We start from the raw sequence: 13,847 nt of genomic DNA, 5'->3' as shown, positions 1-13,847 counted from the left end.
GAAGTTAGAATTTAGTTAATGTAATTTAGATAAATCACTCTTCCATTTATAGGTATAGACAATAAAAAATGATTTATGTAATTTTATTAAAACTAAAGATATATTAAATATTAATATAATTTACTCTAGTATAATAATATAATACTATAAGGTATATTAATGTTATTAAAAAATATTTTAGGTGTAGTTAAATATTTTTTAAAGTAACCATAACTATTTAATATTTTTCATGAGTAGAAAGTTAAAGATAACATTCACAATATAATGCATTTAGCTTTCATAACAAGTGTTTTCTCAGTAAGCAAAAATTGAACTTTAGTTCTTTCTTAATGATAAACAATTATGTATGACCAGAACCAACTACATGTTGAAAATGAATTTCATTTTAATTGTCTTATCTAAATAGCATAAAATGATAAATGAGTAAGAAGTTATTTCCTAATTTGTACAAATTTACTTATCATGTTTACCTATTTACAATTTTTTACTAAAATAATATAATTCTAGTTTATTTTTTATTATTAACTCAATCAAAAATGTTTTGATGTTATTTTTTGTAAGATGCTTTATATTTTCTACACAACATTTTTTTTTCTCTCTCTCTATTCACCCATATTTAAAACTTAGACTACACCTCTATTCTTTAATATATCATTGTAATTGATATCATCCATTTTTTCTTGCATTTTATCAGTGGTCAACAATCATCTTGGCTGATTCAATCTTGGATCATCAAGGTATTTTTTGGTACTAGAGGCTAATATGATGACATACTTCATGACTAAATTGAATTTCCACTCTTCAGACTAAACATTTAGAATTCACCTCACCAAATTGTCAATCTTACTTACATTAATAACTAATATTAAATTATTAAATTACTCTTATCTTATAATTTTTCAAAAAATGAAAAAGTAAATTAATAAGTAAAATTTAGCGTGAAGTATATTCTTTGTTTGCCATATAATAGTGAACATTCCCTAGTGTTATTTTTCCATTATTCCCAATAGTGTGAGGAAGGAGTCATGAGAATTGAGCAGCATCATTTCCATTTACATGGTCATCATCATCTTCACCTTCTTCTTCTTCTTAGTGTTCTTTGACACTATAAATACTCATTCTCATTTCTCTTATTTCTGAGTCACAAGAAGTAATCATTTTCCCGCAGATATAGAAGAAAGTTTAAACATCATCCCTTAACGTGCGCACCCCCTGCGTATTGAAATGGAGCCTCACACTTCATCATTTGTATCCAAAGCGAGAACCGCGCTTCATTCTGCGGCTGCGAAAGCGGAGCGTGTTATCAATGACTTCAAATCCGATCGAGGTTTATTCTCCTTCGCACATGCCTGATTCGTTGCATTTTTAGATTTTTCTATTTTTTAGGAAAAATATCTATTTTGTTTTTTGTTTTTTGTTATTTTTTTAATTTTGTTTTGAAATTGAGGAATGAGCATTGACTTTGGTTTTTGATCGGTGAAGATTCTGATAAACAATCCAACGACGATTTTGGAGGGAAGCAGCGACATGAATCTCCTCGGAATGAGAACGAGTCTAAGGTGATGTTGACAGAAATTGTTTGTTTTGTTGTTGATTTTTGTTTGAATTTGAGGTTTTGAATTTTCAACAAGTATCTGATTGTTGGCTATGAAATTGGGTAATTTGTGTTTAGAATTTTTTATTTTTGAACTTTGAAAGAAGCATTTGATTGTTGTCTGTTAAATTTGGGTAAATTGTGTTAGAAAAATAAGCTGAAATTTTAGTTTTGAACATTGAAGAAGCTTTTGATTGTTGTCTATGAAACTTGTTTAATTTCTGCTTAGAATTTGAGTCATTGCATTTATGGGATGGGAATAAAAATGTAGATTTGGTATGTGTTTGGAGTAGCTCATTGTACAGAGAACATTAGGGTGAAATTTATGATTTTGGGATTGCAAAATAAGGTAATCCAATCATGCTTATTGAGCTGTTATGAAACTAACGAATTTTGTCTCGTATTTAATTTATTCCCTTACCGTCTTGTGCTTATGCTGCCTTATTGACAACTGTCTAGCAATTAGGCATATACAGAAAGCCTGAAGACTTCCCAGTCTTGTCCAATATTAATCTTTTGATTTGCAGCTTTCCAAAATAAATAAAGAAGTTATAGTCTGATTTGTCTTTTAGCCGAAAGACAAGCAGTACAAATTTGCATATTTTAGGTACTTATTTGGTTACATTTGTCCTTAGTGAAAACTAGCAACTTACATAGTTGAATTTTCGTAATGGAATGATGCAGCTTCTCAGTGAATTGAAGCATATAAAGTGGAGACCTCCACATATAGGAATAAAGCAAGATTGGCAAGATAAAATTAACAATATTCGGAAAGGGAGAAAAGAAGTCGAAGAAACAGATAAAATCCGAGACACAAACATGGCCGCTGTTCCATTTTATGATGAAAATTTGTACATCCTGAATATGAAAAATGATGCTGATATCAAGGTAAGAATATCTTGATCATTTTAATTCAAGGGTTATATCTTCCAATTGTGCATTGAAGTTTCTAACCCAGGCAGTTGTGTCAAGAAATTAGGAAAATCTGATAATGTACTGTGTCACATTCATGACTCATAAGATAGGAAACCTATTCAATGCATGGCATGCTTGTGATGAGTTAGTAATGTATGCTAATTATTAATCGCATGGTTAACTAACTGCCTGACAACTCTTTTCAGTAAGTTGAACATATTGATTTTTGTTCATTTATTTTCTGATGCACTTATACGAATGGATAACATTAGTGATGGTTGATGAACAACTTGATTTAGGCTTCAGAAGCAATTCCCTCAGTTGAAGGCTTAATTGCCGCGACTGAAGACCCTATTCCTCCATCTTCTGTCATGAAGCAATTGGCTAAAGCTGTTGAGTAAGTTGTACTCACCTTTTTCCTGCCAATTCCATGTGCTACTTAGATTCTTCGTTTTTGAATTCTATTTCTAAGTTGATAGAAATATTTTCTTAGTCAAATTTGTTGCTACTGAAAGGCTTATTTTTCACTCTAAATTTTTCTCTCTCTCCCTCTCTCCCTCTCCCTTTTTAATTAACAATAATATCTGTTCAAATTATCTTGTCATAATGGCTTAAGGAAAAGAAGCATAAATATTTAAGAGTCTTGTTTCTGTCTTTCAATAAGATTTTCAGCTTATGAAACATCTAGCATCTTATAAATTGGACCTTTTGACTAGGGCTGGAAGGAAAACAAATTCAATGAAAGATTTTGCAGCTTCATCTGAAGGTTCTTCACCTGCCAAAGAGAGGGCAGGCTTAACTCTCTCTGCAATGAAGGCTTTAGTCTTGCGAGAAAAGGAGGATAACCTTACCTCTGAGTTTAGTAGCAATGAGAAAGTTGGGCTCTTGATTAATTCTCTGTTTGATCCAGGTATATGAAGTTTTGGTGGCCAGCTGATGATATAATTACTTAGATGAACTTTTTATGTTTTTACTTTTTTTTCTCTGGGAATTTTGTTTTATGATTATCTGTCACATCCATTGTAATATGTGCATTATATTTGCAGTCGGAGAGTTCCTCAAAAGGAAGGTCAACTCTTATCCAGATGAAGCTTGCATGACATCTTTGCCAAGTGATATTCATGGTGCTCCTCCAGAAAGCTTGATTGTTAAGTTAGCTGAAGTCATTGGAAACTTCAAGACACTTAGAAAAATGGCTCTTTTCTGGTGCAGGATCGTTGTTGAAGTATGTTTAACTCAATAGGAATTTCTTGTTCTCATATTTTATAATCATTCTATTTTGAACCTAGCAAGAACTCTACATTTGGTTGACACTCTTGATTATTTTCTAGTTTCTTCTACAATACATATACATGTCTTATTATCTTCTGCGTATGTAACTGTTAGTTTGATGGCTTATGAAGTTATTGCTGGAATGCTTCATAATCAGTTTACTATTTTCATTCAAGATCATATGATTTTGACCACAATAAATAGAAACTACAAGATCACATGATGCCATATGGAGAAATATAGTTTTTCTCTGTTTTTGTCTTTTTTTTACTTTAACCTTTTTTAATTACAGATTTGTGCTTTTTTCCATTTACTAATTTTCCATGTGAGCACTTGGTATTTAAAAGTTTTCACTTTGGTATAATAAAGTTTGCTTCCAACTGCTTATTCCCTTTCCCTTTCACAAATAATCAAAGCAGGTCAGAAGGAAATTACTCATGTGCTGTATTATTGAAAACTTTGAGATTCCTTCAAAGCCTCTTAATTTTCAAGTTGTTTTTACCTTAGTTTTTTAATAATAAATTTTCATCTACGAAGAAAAGAAAGAAATCCTATATGAACTTCTGTTATAGAAACTGTAACTTGCCAAAGTAGGATACAGTATGGCACTTCTTTATATTTTTTCTTAATTATCAGCTGAAAAAGAATATTTTCAATTTTTTACTTACACAGCTGAGAAAATTTTGGTCTGAAGATCAATATTTACCTGGAGTTCCCCCAGATGACATTCCAGATCTGAAGTCATGTCTTCTATATCAACAATTTCAAGTAATTAATTGTTGCATCTCTCGGAAAAGGCGTCATATTATTGCCACCGAATCTCTTGATTCTCTGATGATGGAAGCCAATTCAAATATAGAAGAATCAGAAAACAATACCAAGAAAACTCCTGAAAACCCTTTATTATATGCTAAATTAAGTACAGGGGAGCTTGTTCTTCGACTAGGTGCCGAGTGCCCATCTGGAGATATGACGTTGTTGGAAACTGGCGAGCCTGTGTACTCTCCTGTCACTCAGGTTTGATAGATATTTGTTAAATACAATTACGACTTAAACTTTCCTCAATACTTGATATTTTTGTGCCTATTTCATGCAGGAAGGACCCCTGCTTACGGAAGATCTTATCAAAGAGACTGAGGAGTTTGTGCTGCGGACAGGGAGGTCAGTACACTAACTGAAATCCATCTGACTCAGTCATTTATAGTAAAATCTAATCCATTTTCCCTATTTCTTAATGTTTATATGTATTTTGTGCAAACTCTAATTGTCTCTTTATGTGACAAACTCGAGAGGTTTTTGAACTTTTAATTAAATTATCATGTTTATCTTGCTTCCGTGGATCTTTCACTGCTTGTTAGATGTGTTCATATATGCCTTTCTTAATCTTTTGGCGATCTGAACCTGTACTTATTGATCCACGTCTTAAAGTGTGTACTCCTTGAACCAACGCCTAGAAACCAGAATTGTCTTTGGTTAAATTTCTATTTATGCTGCAGGCAGTGGTTGGTCAAGCCATCAAGGTTGTCGTTGTCTATGTAATTACTCATAACATATTTCATGATGGTTCAGTTGTTTATTTATTTTGCTTATTGTTTTATGGTTTTTTCTTTTATTGAACCATAAAATTCTTCTTAGAATATGATTCCAGTGTTGTTGACATTCTCCCCTTCATTTTGAACTAAAAAATAAGTGATTCATATTAACTATGAGTTTATGCTTGAGTGCTGATGTTTTTAGGCCACATTGGATTATTTCTATTGAATATTCTTCCCCTCATTTGCAAGGTTAACTAAACTAGTACATATATGCTTCAGCCATGACTTCTTGTGGCATTTGTTTTGCATTACGTAAAAGTTGCATGATATGAATAGTTAACAAACAGTTATGTTTTTTGGGTACATAATGATCAGTTAGTTATTGCTCCCTAGTAAATGTAGCTGGCGCAAGTTAGGAAACCACCACCTAATTAGCTATAAGTTATGCTAGCTTGTAAAAGTGACTAGGCCAATTATTGTTTTACAAGAGTATTAAATGTATAAAGACTACATTGCATTTTATCTTTTATTAGAGATAATTTCTTTCTGGGTTGTTATGTTATATCAATCAGGGTTTTATGGGCAAAAAGAAAATCTATTAGGGTTTTTATGTAATTGGATGATTCCTAATTGTCCATGGTTGTACTAATGCATTTTCTGCATTCAACAAAATTTATCCTACTAAAAAATGTTGAGTTAATCTTATTAGATATCCTATGAGATGATCTAAGACTCGGAAGTGTATGGCGGAAGTATCTTCATTTAAATTCGGCCTTATTTGCATGCAGTCGCATTGAAGAATCCCTAGGTTTAAATGGTTGAGATGTTTACTTTGATACTTCGTCACAAGGTTTAAGTATCAATGATCAATCATCCATATAAAATGATGAGAAATTAAGGGAGATATAATCCATAGGATTCAAGTAAGGTGAATAAAATGGAGGAGTGCTTCAAGTGTTATGTGTGATAGAAAGGTATGCTTAATGGATATTTTACCACACAACTATAGGACCTGCGGTGTTGTATGGAACAAATGTTAGGAGGTAAAATGTTATTAAGATAATAAACTCAATATACGAGAGATGAGAATTTGGTGTTGGATGAGTGGAACACTAGACAAGATAGGATTAGGCATGAATGCATTAGAGAGAAAGTTGAGGTAGCTCATTTTATAGAAAAGATGATAGAATCTCGCTTTAGGTGATTCAGGCATGTGTAGAGGATACCTATAGAAGCCATAGGTGAAACAATTAGGAATGACTTAGAGGTTATGGTTTGTCAATAAAAATGCTTTATGATAGAATATTATTGTGTCGTTCAATCTATATAGCCGAGTAGCCGACCTTATCTAGTGAGAATAAGGTTTGGTTGTCATTGTTGTTTACTTTGATCCTTTGTCAATTCTCTCTAGGATTTCAATTGATGATCACATATCTATTTCTATGTTGGGACTTGGGGACATAGCTCAATGGAAGAGTGTGGCACAGGGTTCAACACCCCATTTCCATAAACTTTAAACAACCTAGTGGGATTAAGGCTTATTGTTGTTATATCACATCTATTTCTCATATGCAAATACCAGTTTCATTTTACCTCACATTTGCATTATGTTGTAATAGAATATGGCTAATATCAGGTTGGTATGTGTTCATAATTTTCGTTTTGTGGTCAGTGTTGGCGCTGGGTGCTCTCATCTCCTGTCTGATATGCAGGCTTTCAAGGTCAGGCAGGCTCTCCCTTTAAGAGCACTTTTCTTACTGATATTATTAATGCTTCAAGTATTTGGAATTAATGTTCTACTTGAGTTAGTTATTCTGTTATCATGTTTTAGGCTGCAAATCCTGGCTGCATTTTGGAAGATTTTGTAAGATGGCACTCTCCTCCTGATTGGACAGAAAGTGAGGCAGGTACTGAGGACAATGATTTTTTTGATAGTAGTGAGTTGTTGTCTACCAGAGGTCAGCTAAGTCTGCGAATGCAAAAAGAAGGTATTCCAACAGCATCTCCATCATGATTTTGTGGTTGATGTCTACGTTAATGGACCATCAGCATCTGATAAAATTGTTTTACTTGACAAAAGTATTTTGTTCATTCTATTTTGTCACCACTTGGGACTTGGGAGGAATTTTTTCTGTACGCATATAAATGTTACCGATCATTTAGGTATTTATAACTTTGATTGCCAAAGAGGTTGTAGTTGGCTGAAACATTGGGATAAAAAACTAAACAAACAGAATCATAAGTATTTTACTGTAATAATCTAGTGTATAGGCCAAATTTGAGTACAAACACTAGGATTCCCCTTAACAAGGAGGGTACTCCTTCAAAAATTCACAAACAATAAAATTACACAATGACAGCCACCATACACAGTATTAGACACCCTAAACGCTTAAATACTACCCATAAGGCCATAACTGCCCTATTAATTGTCTAATACAGAAAGTAACTGCCACATGCAGATCTATCACAGCAGATATACAACAATATAACTGTCATACCAGAAAACATAACCGTATACATAATAATTGGGTTTGTCTTTTAGTTTTCCCTATATAAACCTTCATGGCCTATCAGACATGTGGAGTGCTTTGCACTTAATCGTTAATCCATACCATACAACAGCCAAGCATTTTCCCATAAGGCATGGTCATCTACATTGATCAAACGACGGTGCCATATATCATAAATCATGTCTATAGATAAACCATCGATATCTAAATCCTTCTTAATAGTTTTACCTATAGCTTTTCTTGGTATCGTTCTTCCTCTACTAATTGCGCTACCCTCCATCCATATAGTCTCCTTAGCGGGGCTTCTACAGGTATGGAATCCACACTACGCATGAAAAAATTGTTTAATGCAAGCTAGTGGTAGGACTTTTATGGTTTTAACCTATGTAGTTAATCCCAGAGCATCCCACTCAACCCGAAAAATGGCATAGCGGATAGCAGGGTGGGGGTGGCTGGGATAGGGATGTCTAGGGTAGCAAAATATTTTTTTTATGATATTTACATTTATAAATGCTAAAAAATGTATAATACACAATTAAAGACGAATGCTCAAAATCAATGACAACTCAAATCTAATAAAAGTACGAAGTAGCTCAAAATTCCAATGTAAGTCAAATAAGTTTAAGGAATTAAGCCTCTTTAAGACTTAAAAGTAAGTATTAAGTAGTAGGAACTATACTTAGACTACGAGTCTATTATGTGCATTCAAAGATCAAAATAATATAGTGAATAAGGTTGGTGGCTCAAATGGTTGTGGCTGAGAAGATGCCATGAGTGATGGCTCACTAGGTTGCAAGGGTTCAAGAGGAGAAAGAAAAACTTGTAGGGTTCAAGGGGAAGAAGTTGCAAAATCAGCAAAAGAGATGAGGAAAACGAGCAAGTTGCCTGAAAAAGAGAGCTGATCACCAAAAAAAAGGCGATCATCGCTGGAAGGAGTATGGTTTTGTGGTCGAGAGCTACTACCCTTGGTCCAGTTGTTCGGTTTGGTTGAGAGCTGCATACTCCTGTCCTTTTGTTCAAATTCAATTTAGGAGTTGGCCGCTCAGCAAAAGGTCCCAAAAAGGACACTATTTTGAAAATGAGGGCAAATTTGGGTTTTAACCCTGTAGTCCCTTTCCCAGTGAGATTTGATTGGCAAATTGGGGCTTTAACCCTGTAGCCCCTTTCCAAGGATTTGGGTCTAAGATAGCCTGGATGCAGATTTGGGTTGGAATAGCAAATCTTAACTCAACATTGTGCCAAAATGGGATGGGATCCTGGGTGTTCCCACTGGGATCAACTACTTAGGTAGTTAGGTTTTAAGTTTTAACTTCCAAGCCTGGTGAGTGTGCCCTAGTGATAGAAAATCATGACTGTTCGATCTCAAAACCAATTGGCAATGAGAGGAGTAGCTAAATAAGTATTTAACCATTTCTGAGACAACAAGGTAGGCAATGTGGGGCTTACTTCCTAACATGCCCCTCCATAGGGGCCTATCGACTAAGCGAAGGGTTACCTTGGACCCATGACTAAAGAGCATCTTTTCCCATGACAACTGGAGAGAAGTTGGGCTTTAGCTCTGAACCATGTTAAGGTTCCATATCAAAACCAATTGGCTACGAGAGGAGTAGCCCAACAGGTACTTAAGCCTTACCTAAGAGAATGAGGCAGACAATGTGAGACTTACTTCCTAACATGCCCCATCTATAAAAGCCTACCTCATTCTCTTAGGTAAGGTTTAAGTACCCGTCGGGCTACTCATCTCATAACCATTTGGTTTTGAGATGGAACCTTAACATGGGATTAGAGTCAAAACTCAACTTTTCTTCGGTTGTCATGGGCTAAAGACGCTCTTTAGTCATGGGTCAAAGGTAGTAACCCTTCGCCTGATCCAGTAGACTTCTGTAGATGAGTCATGTTGGGAAGTAAGTCCTACATCACCCACCTTATTGTCTAAGGAATGATTTAAATACCTGTTGGGCTACTCCTCTTATTGCCAATTGGTTTTGAGATGAAAACTTGATACAATATCAGAGCAAAGGCAATGAACCCAAAGACCCTAGGTATAAGGCCATTAGAGGTTCTAAAGTTAGGGTTGAAGCTGTTAAGGACCTGTACAAGACTTTTATTTCCCAACACAGGTGAGGGAAGTCTATTTATCATGTATGAGGCAGTAAGAATAGCCTTTTCCCATTATCTTTTAGGAACATTCCCTTGAAAAAGTAGTTCAACAGGTATTTAAACTATTCACAAGACAACGAGGTAGGCTATGTGGAACTTACTTCCCAACAAGAATATATAAAATATCTCGCATCTTTCTTTTTGTAGAATGCTATGATGAAGAATATTATCTTAAATTATTGTGAGATGCCTTTGAGCATTTCCAAATACAGCTGAAATCTGCTCAGGCTACTGCTGAAGTCTTGTGTAAATACTTCACTTGAACTTTGTTTCTCTTTTGTAACATCATGTAAAAAGTTTATGTAGTATTTGTCCCATATTTTAAATTTTAAAACTTGTTTTCATGTGTAGCATTTTGTACCATTATTAAATATTTACATGGATTATGATATATTTGGTCTGGTTAATTTAATTTATATGTAAGCATTAAAGCAGAGTACTCGCACAATCGCTTTATGTTCTTTGATATTGTATAAGAGTCCTTAACTTTCATTGCATGTTGATGGTAGGCAATTTGTGGCGCGAATTGTGGGAAACTTCTAAACCAGTACCGGCTGTTAAACAGGCACCTCTGTTTGATGAGGATTTGGCAGTGTAAGTCAAAATAAACATTTGTGGTATGACCTTATATTTTAACATTAAAGCCATCTAACTTGAATGGCATTCCAAATTCATCTATAGGGAGGGCATCCTCAATGCATTTGAGGACATCCGGCCTTCTGAGCTTTTTCAACAGCTGTTTATTTCTTTAGTAAGTTCTTTCCCTTTTTTCTTTTTCTCACAAGTTGCATTGCATCTGTTTTGTATATAAAACTGTTATCTGTCATCATACCATAATGGATCTGCTCAACCTTATATGTTATTTTTTTTAAATAAAATGCTTGTTATATATTTTAAATTTTATTCAGATTTGTAACCTGGCCCAACATACTAAGATCATTTTCCAAACCTGCTCCTATTTCGAGTTGAGAGATAGATAAATAGACTCATCCCATTACACTGATCAGGACGTTTGTACTGATTGAGGGAGTCAGAGACCAAGCTCATTGACAAAAATACCCATTATAACCTTTGATCAATATTAATATTTTTTTTACAAACACTTTTAAACTTATGACACATTTGATGAAGACACTTGTAACACATTTGTTATTATTAGTACAAAATAAATTTGTGAGTTGAAAAATGAGAAGGAAAAAGAGTACCCATGAAACATACATACAATATGCCTGTATCCATGTAAGGTATATTAAAGGGATTATTCTCGTTAATCTTTTGCCATACAGGGGTTGTTCTTCCTGTTACATAAGAATAATATTTTTGTCAATTAAAGGTAGTTATCTTTTTTCTGTAATCTAGCAAAAGTGGAGAAATATTTAATATAACATTGTGATTGAAGTAAGAATTTATTCTCCCGGATGGAGTTGAACGGTCTTGGCCATTCAAGTTGTATGAAGATTAAACCCTTTACTCTTTATATTATAATTATAATCTTTTTAACTTTTTAAGTTGTAATTATTTAAAAAAAAATCATAAATAGTATCTGGTGAAAATATTGACTGAGGAATTATCCTCATATATAATCTTGCAGTTGTGTATAGTTTCCTGACAGAGAAGGTCAGGCCTGTCTTCGAATTAATTTAGTAGACTTCAATGGTAGCTAGAAGTAAAAAAAGATTCTCTATTTAGCAAATTATACCATTTTCATGCCTTTCTGATCATATTGGGTCTTTAATTTACAGCTTGGTGTAGGATTAGCAATTGCTGAACCTATGCTGTCTGGTGAAAGTGACTTCTCAAAGTTGTTCAATGACTGCAAGGATTACGTAGTTACAACTTGTCAAGGCAACAAATTGAGTGAGAAAGTTGATGAGCTTGTTCAGGTGGGTACTAGAATAAAAGGGTACTGATTTATGAATTTACTTAGCATCTGAAGCAATCCTAGTATTGATTCTCTCAAAGAAATGTTCAAATGTCATCAGTGCAGTGAACTCCAAAACTGCTTTATCCATCTAATTGAACAATCATTAACCATATAAAGAGGAGCCTTGAGGAAAAAGGAACTCTTTGGGACTCGTCAAATATTCAGAAATTTGTTACCATTTTTGGTACTACCAGGGGTATCTTGTCACCCTTTTGGGTAAGGAGCTAATCACTTTCGGAGTGCGTGACTGCCTCTCCAAAGAAGTGTCGCTCCCAACAAGTGTCGCTTTGAGGAATTGAACCCTTGATCTTTTGGTCATCCCGAGAATCTAATGGGGCCGTATACTAGTAGACCAACATTTTGTTGGTAAATTTGATACCATTTACTTTAACCAATCCTACTTTTTTTATGTTTAGATTCATTGACCGATAACTCCACCTGTATGAACATGGCAATGAAAAATAATTCCTCTGGAAATGTAGACTGACAATGATACTGGAAGCTGATGATTTTTGTCATCATATTCTAAATTACAGAATAATTATCTAATGGCCACATGATCACTTCCTTGTGTAGGTATATGAAACAGTGGAGAAGATGTTACTGAAGCCAGAGGAAGTAATAAAGATGATGAAGAAAGCCGAAGAATCAAGTATGACTCCCGGTGAACCAAAGCGTCGGTTTAAGAGACTCCTCCTTATGTTTGGGGGTAAAGATAAAATGCTGACGAGTCCTGTATCGAAGGATCAGACAAACGATGAAGAAAACCCGTTTCGACAATCCTTTTCCAGTTTCTTTGACAGCAAGTCATCTTTATTTTCAAAAAAGCCTCCTAAGCATGGAAGCCTTTCCCCAGCTGAGAATCCTCCTTGCTTGGAAAGTGATTGGAAAGTTGTCTAGACAGAGTTCAGCATCACCCTATTTATGATAAGCAAACATGCTTTTTTGTTTTTTTCTCCCTAGCCAGATCACCGTAAATTATTTTTCTTTATTCCTTTTTTCCATATATTAATTAGTGAACAACAAATTTTAATGCATTCTTAAATTACCAAAACCATTACTATTTTTTTATATTTTTTTGTATAGCATTGCTTCTTGGTGAGGGCTTGTACAAGGATGATTAGTCAAATTGTATAGAACTTCTCCCTTTCCTGCAAATGTGATGTTGCTTTTGAATATTTTCAAAGAATGCTCTTTTCCCCACTCACCGGTACTGTCTAACTCATTTTTAAGTTTGATGTACACCATGGAATTGTAACAATTTGCTTTAGTCTGATGAAAAGGGGTAGAGCAACAATGTAGTGAAAGAAGCAAATGATGCTTTTGTTAATTTTAAAACATGCCTCTTACTTATATGCTACTCTTTCCAACTCTGAGGTTCACTTGTGAGTTGGGTTTTAGAGATAAAGAAAGAATGGATAGACTTTAACACATTCTCTCAAGTGTTGATATTGATTACCATTGCATTCATAGGTGTAGTGGATCACTAATCCTACTTTTCCAATATTTGCGCAGAATACAAAGCTGCTACAGTTAATTGATTAAACATAGGGTTAATCGATTAAGAACAGTTATATTAATTGATTATGTTCAGTACGTTAATCGATTATACTGGGTGATTACTCTTTGAAAAATACACTTTTCTTGCTTTGAAAATAGTGATCAATTTTGATCTTTACTATCCTAATACTGATTCGTGATTATCAACAAATTAACAACAATTAAAACTTAATCATAGAATGCAAATAAACTTAGAAAGCAAGTAAAGACAGAATCATAAAGAGATAAGAGAAGAGAAAATGTGCTCGATGATTTTATCCTGGTTCGTTTGCTGTCCACTTGCAAACTACATCTAGTCCTCCCCTCTGATCTTGGAGATTTTTCTTTACTATGGAAAATCAATGTTCTTTACAAACACACTTCCAATATAAGAT

The 13,847-nt window shown here is 34.2% G+C and overlaps 1 protein-coding gene across 3 annotated transcripts; it reads left to right on the top strand.

Annotated features, from left to right (window-relative positions):
* LOC109345887 (rab3 GTPase-activating protein catalytic subunit-like) lies at positions 985-13,113 on the top strand. 3 transcript variants are annotated; one of them, XM_019585142.1, is made up of 15 exons: positions 985-1,059; positions 1,169-1,327; positions 1,483-1,559; positions 2,279-2,482; positions 2,809-2,906; positions 3,226-3,419; positions 3,556-3,734; positions 4,454-4,798; positions 4,878-4,942; positions 6,989-7,037; positions 7,148-7,304; positions 10,499-10,583; positions 10,671-10,740; positions 11,732-11,872; positions 12,490-13,113. In XM_019585142.1, exons 2-15 carry the CDS (start codon positions 1,225-1,227, stop codon positions 12,811-12,813), a joined length of 2,091 nt encoding a protein of 696 aa, XP_019440687.1. In that variant the 5' UTR covers positions 985-1,059; positions 1,169-1,224; the 3' UTR covers positions 12,814-13,113. The 3 variants fall into 3 exon arrangements, with proteins under 3 accessions (XP_019440687.1, XP_019440688.1, XP_019440686.1); XM_019585143.1 differs by having other exon boundaries at positions 999-1,094; XM_019585141.1 differs by lacking the exon at positions 985-1,059 and having other exon boundaries at positions 1,103-1,327.

The sequence above is a fragment of the Lupinus angustifolius genome, chromosome LG04, assembly GCF_001865875.1.
Source record: "Lupinus angustifolius cultivar Tanjil chromosome LG04, LupAngTanjil_v1.0, whole genome shotgun sequence".
Lineage (NCBI taxonomy): Eukaryota > Viridiplantae > Streptophyta > Magnoliopsida > Fabales > Fabaceae > Lupinus > Lupinus angustifolius.
This window is presented reverse-complemented; position numbering and strand designations above follow the sequence as displayed.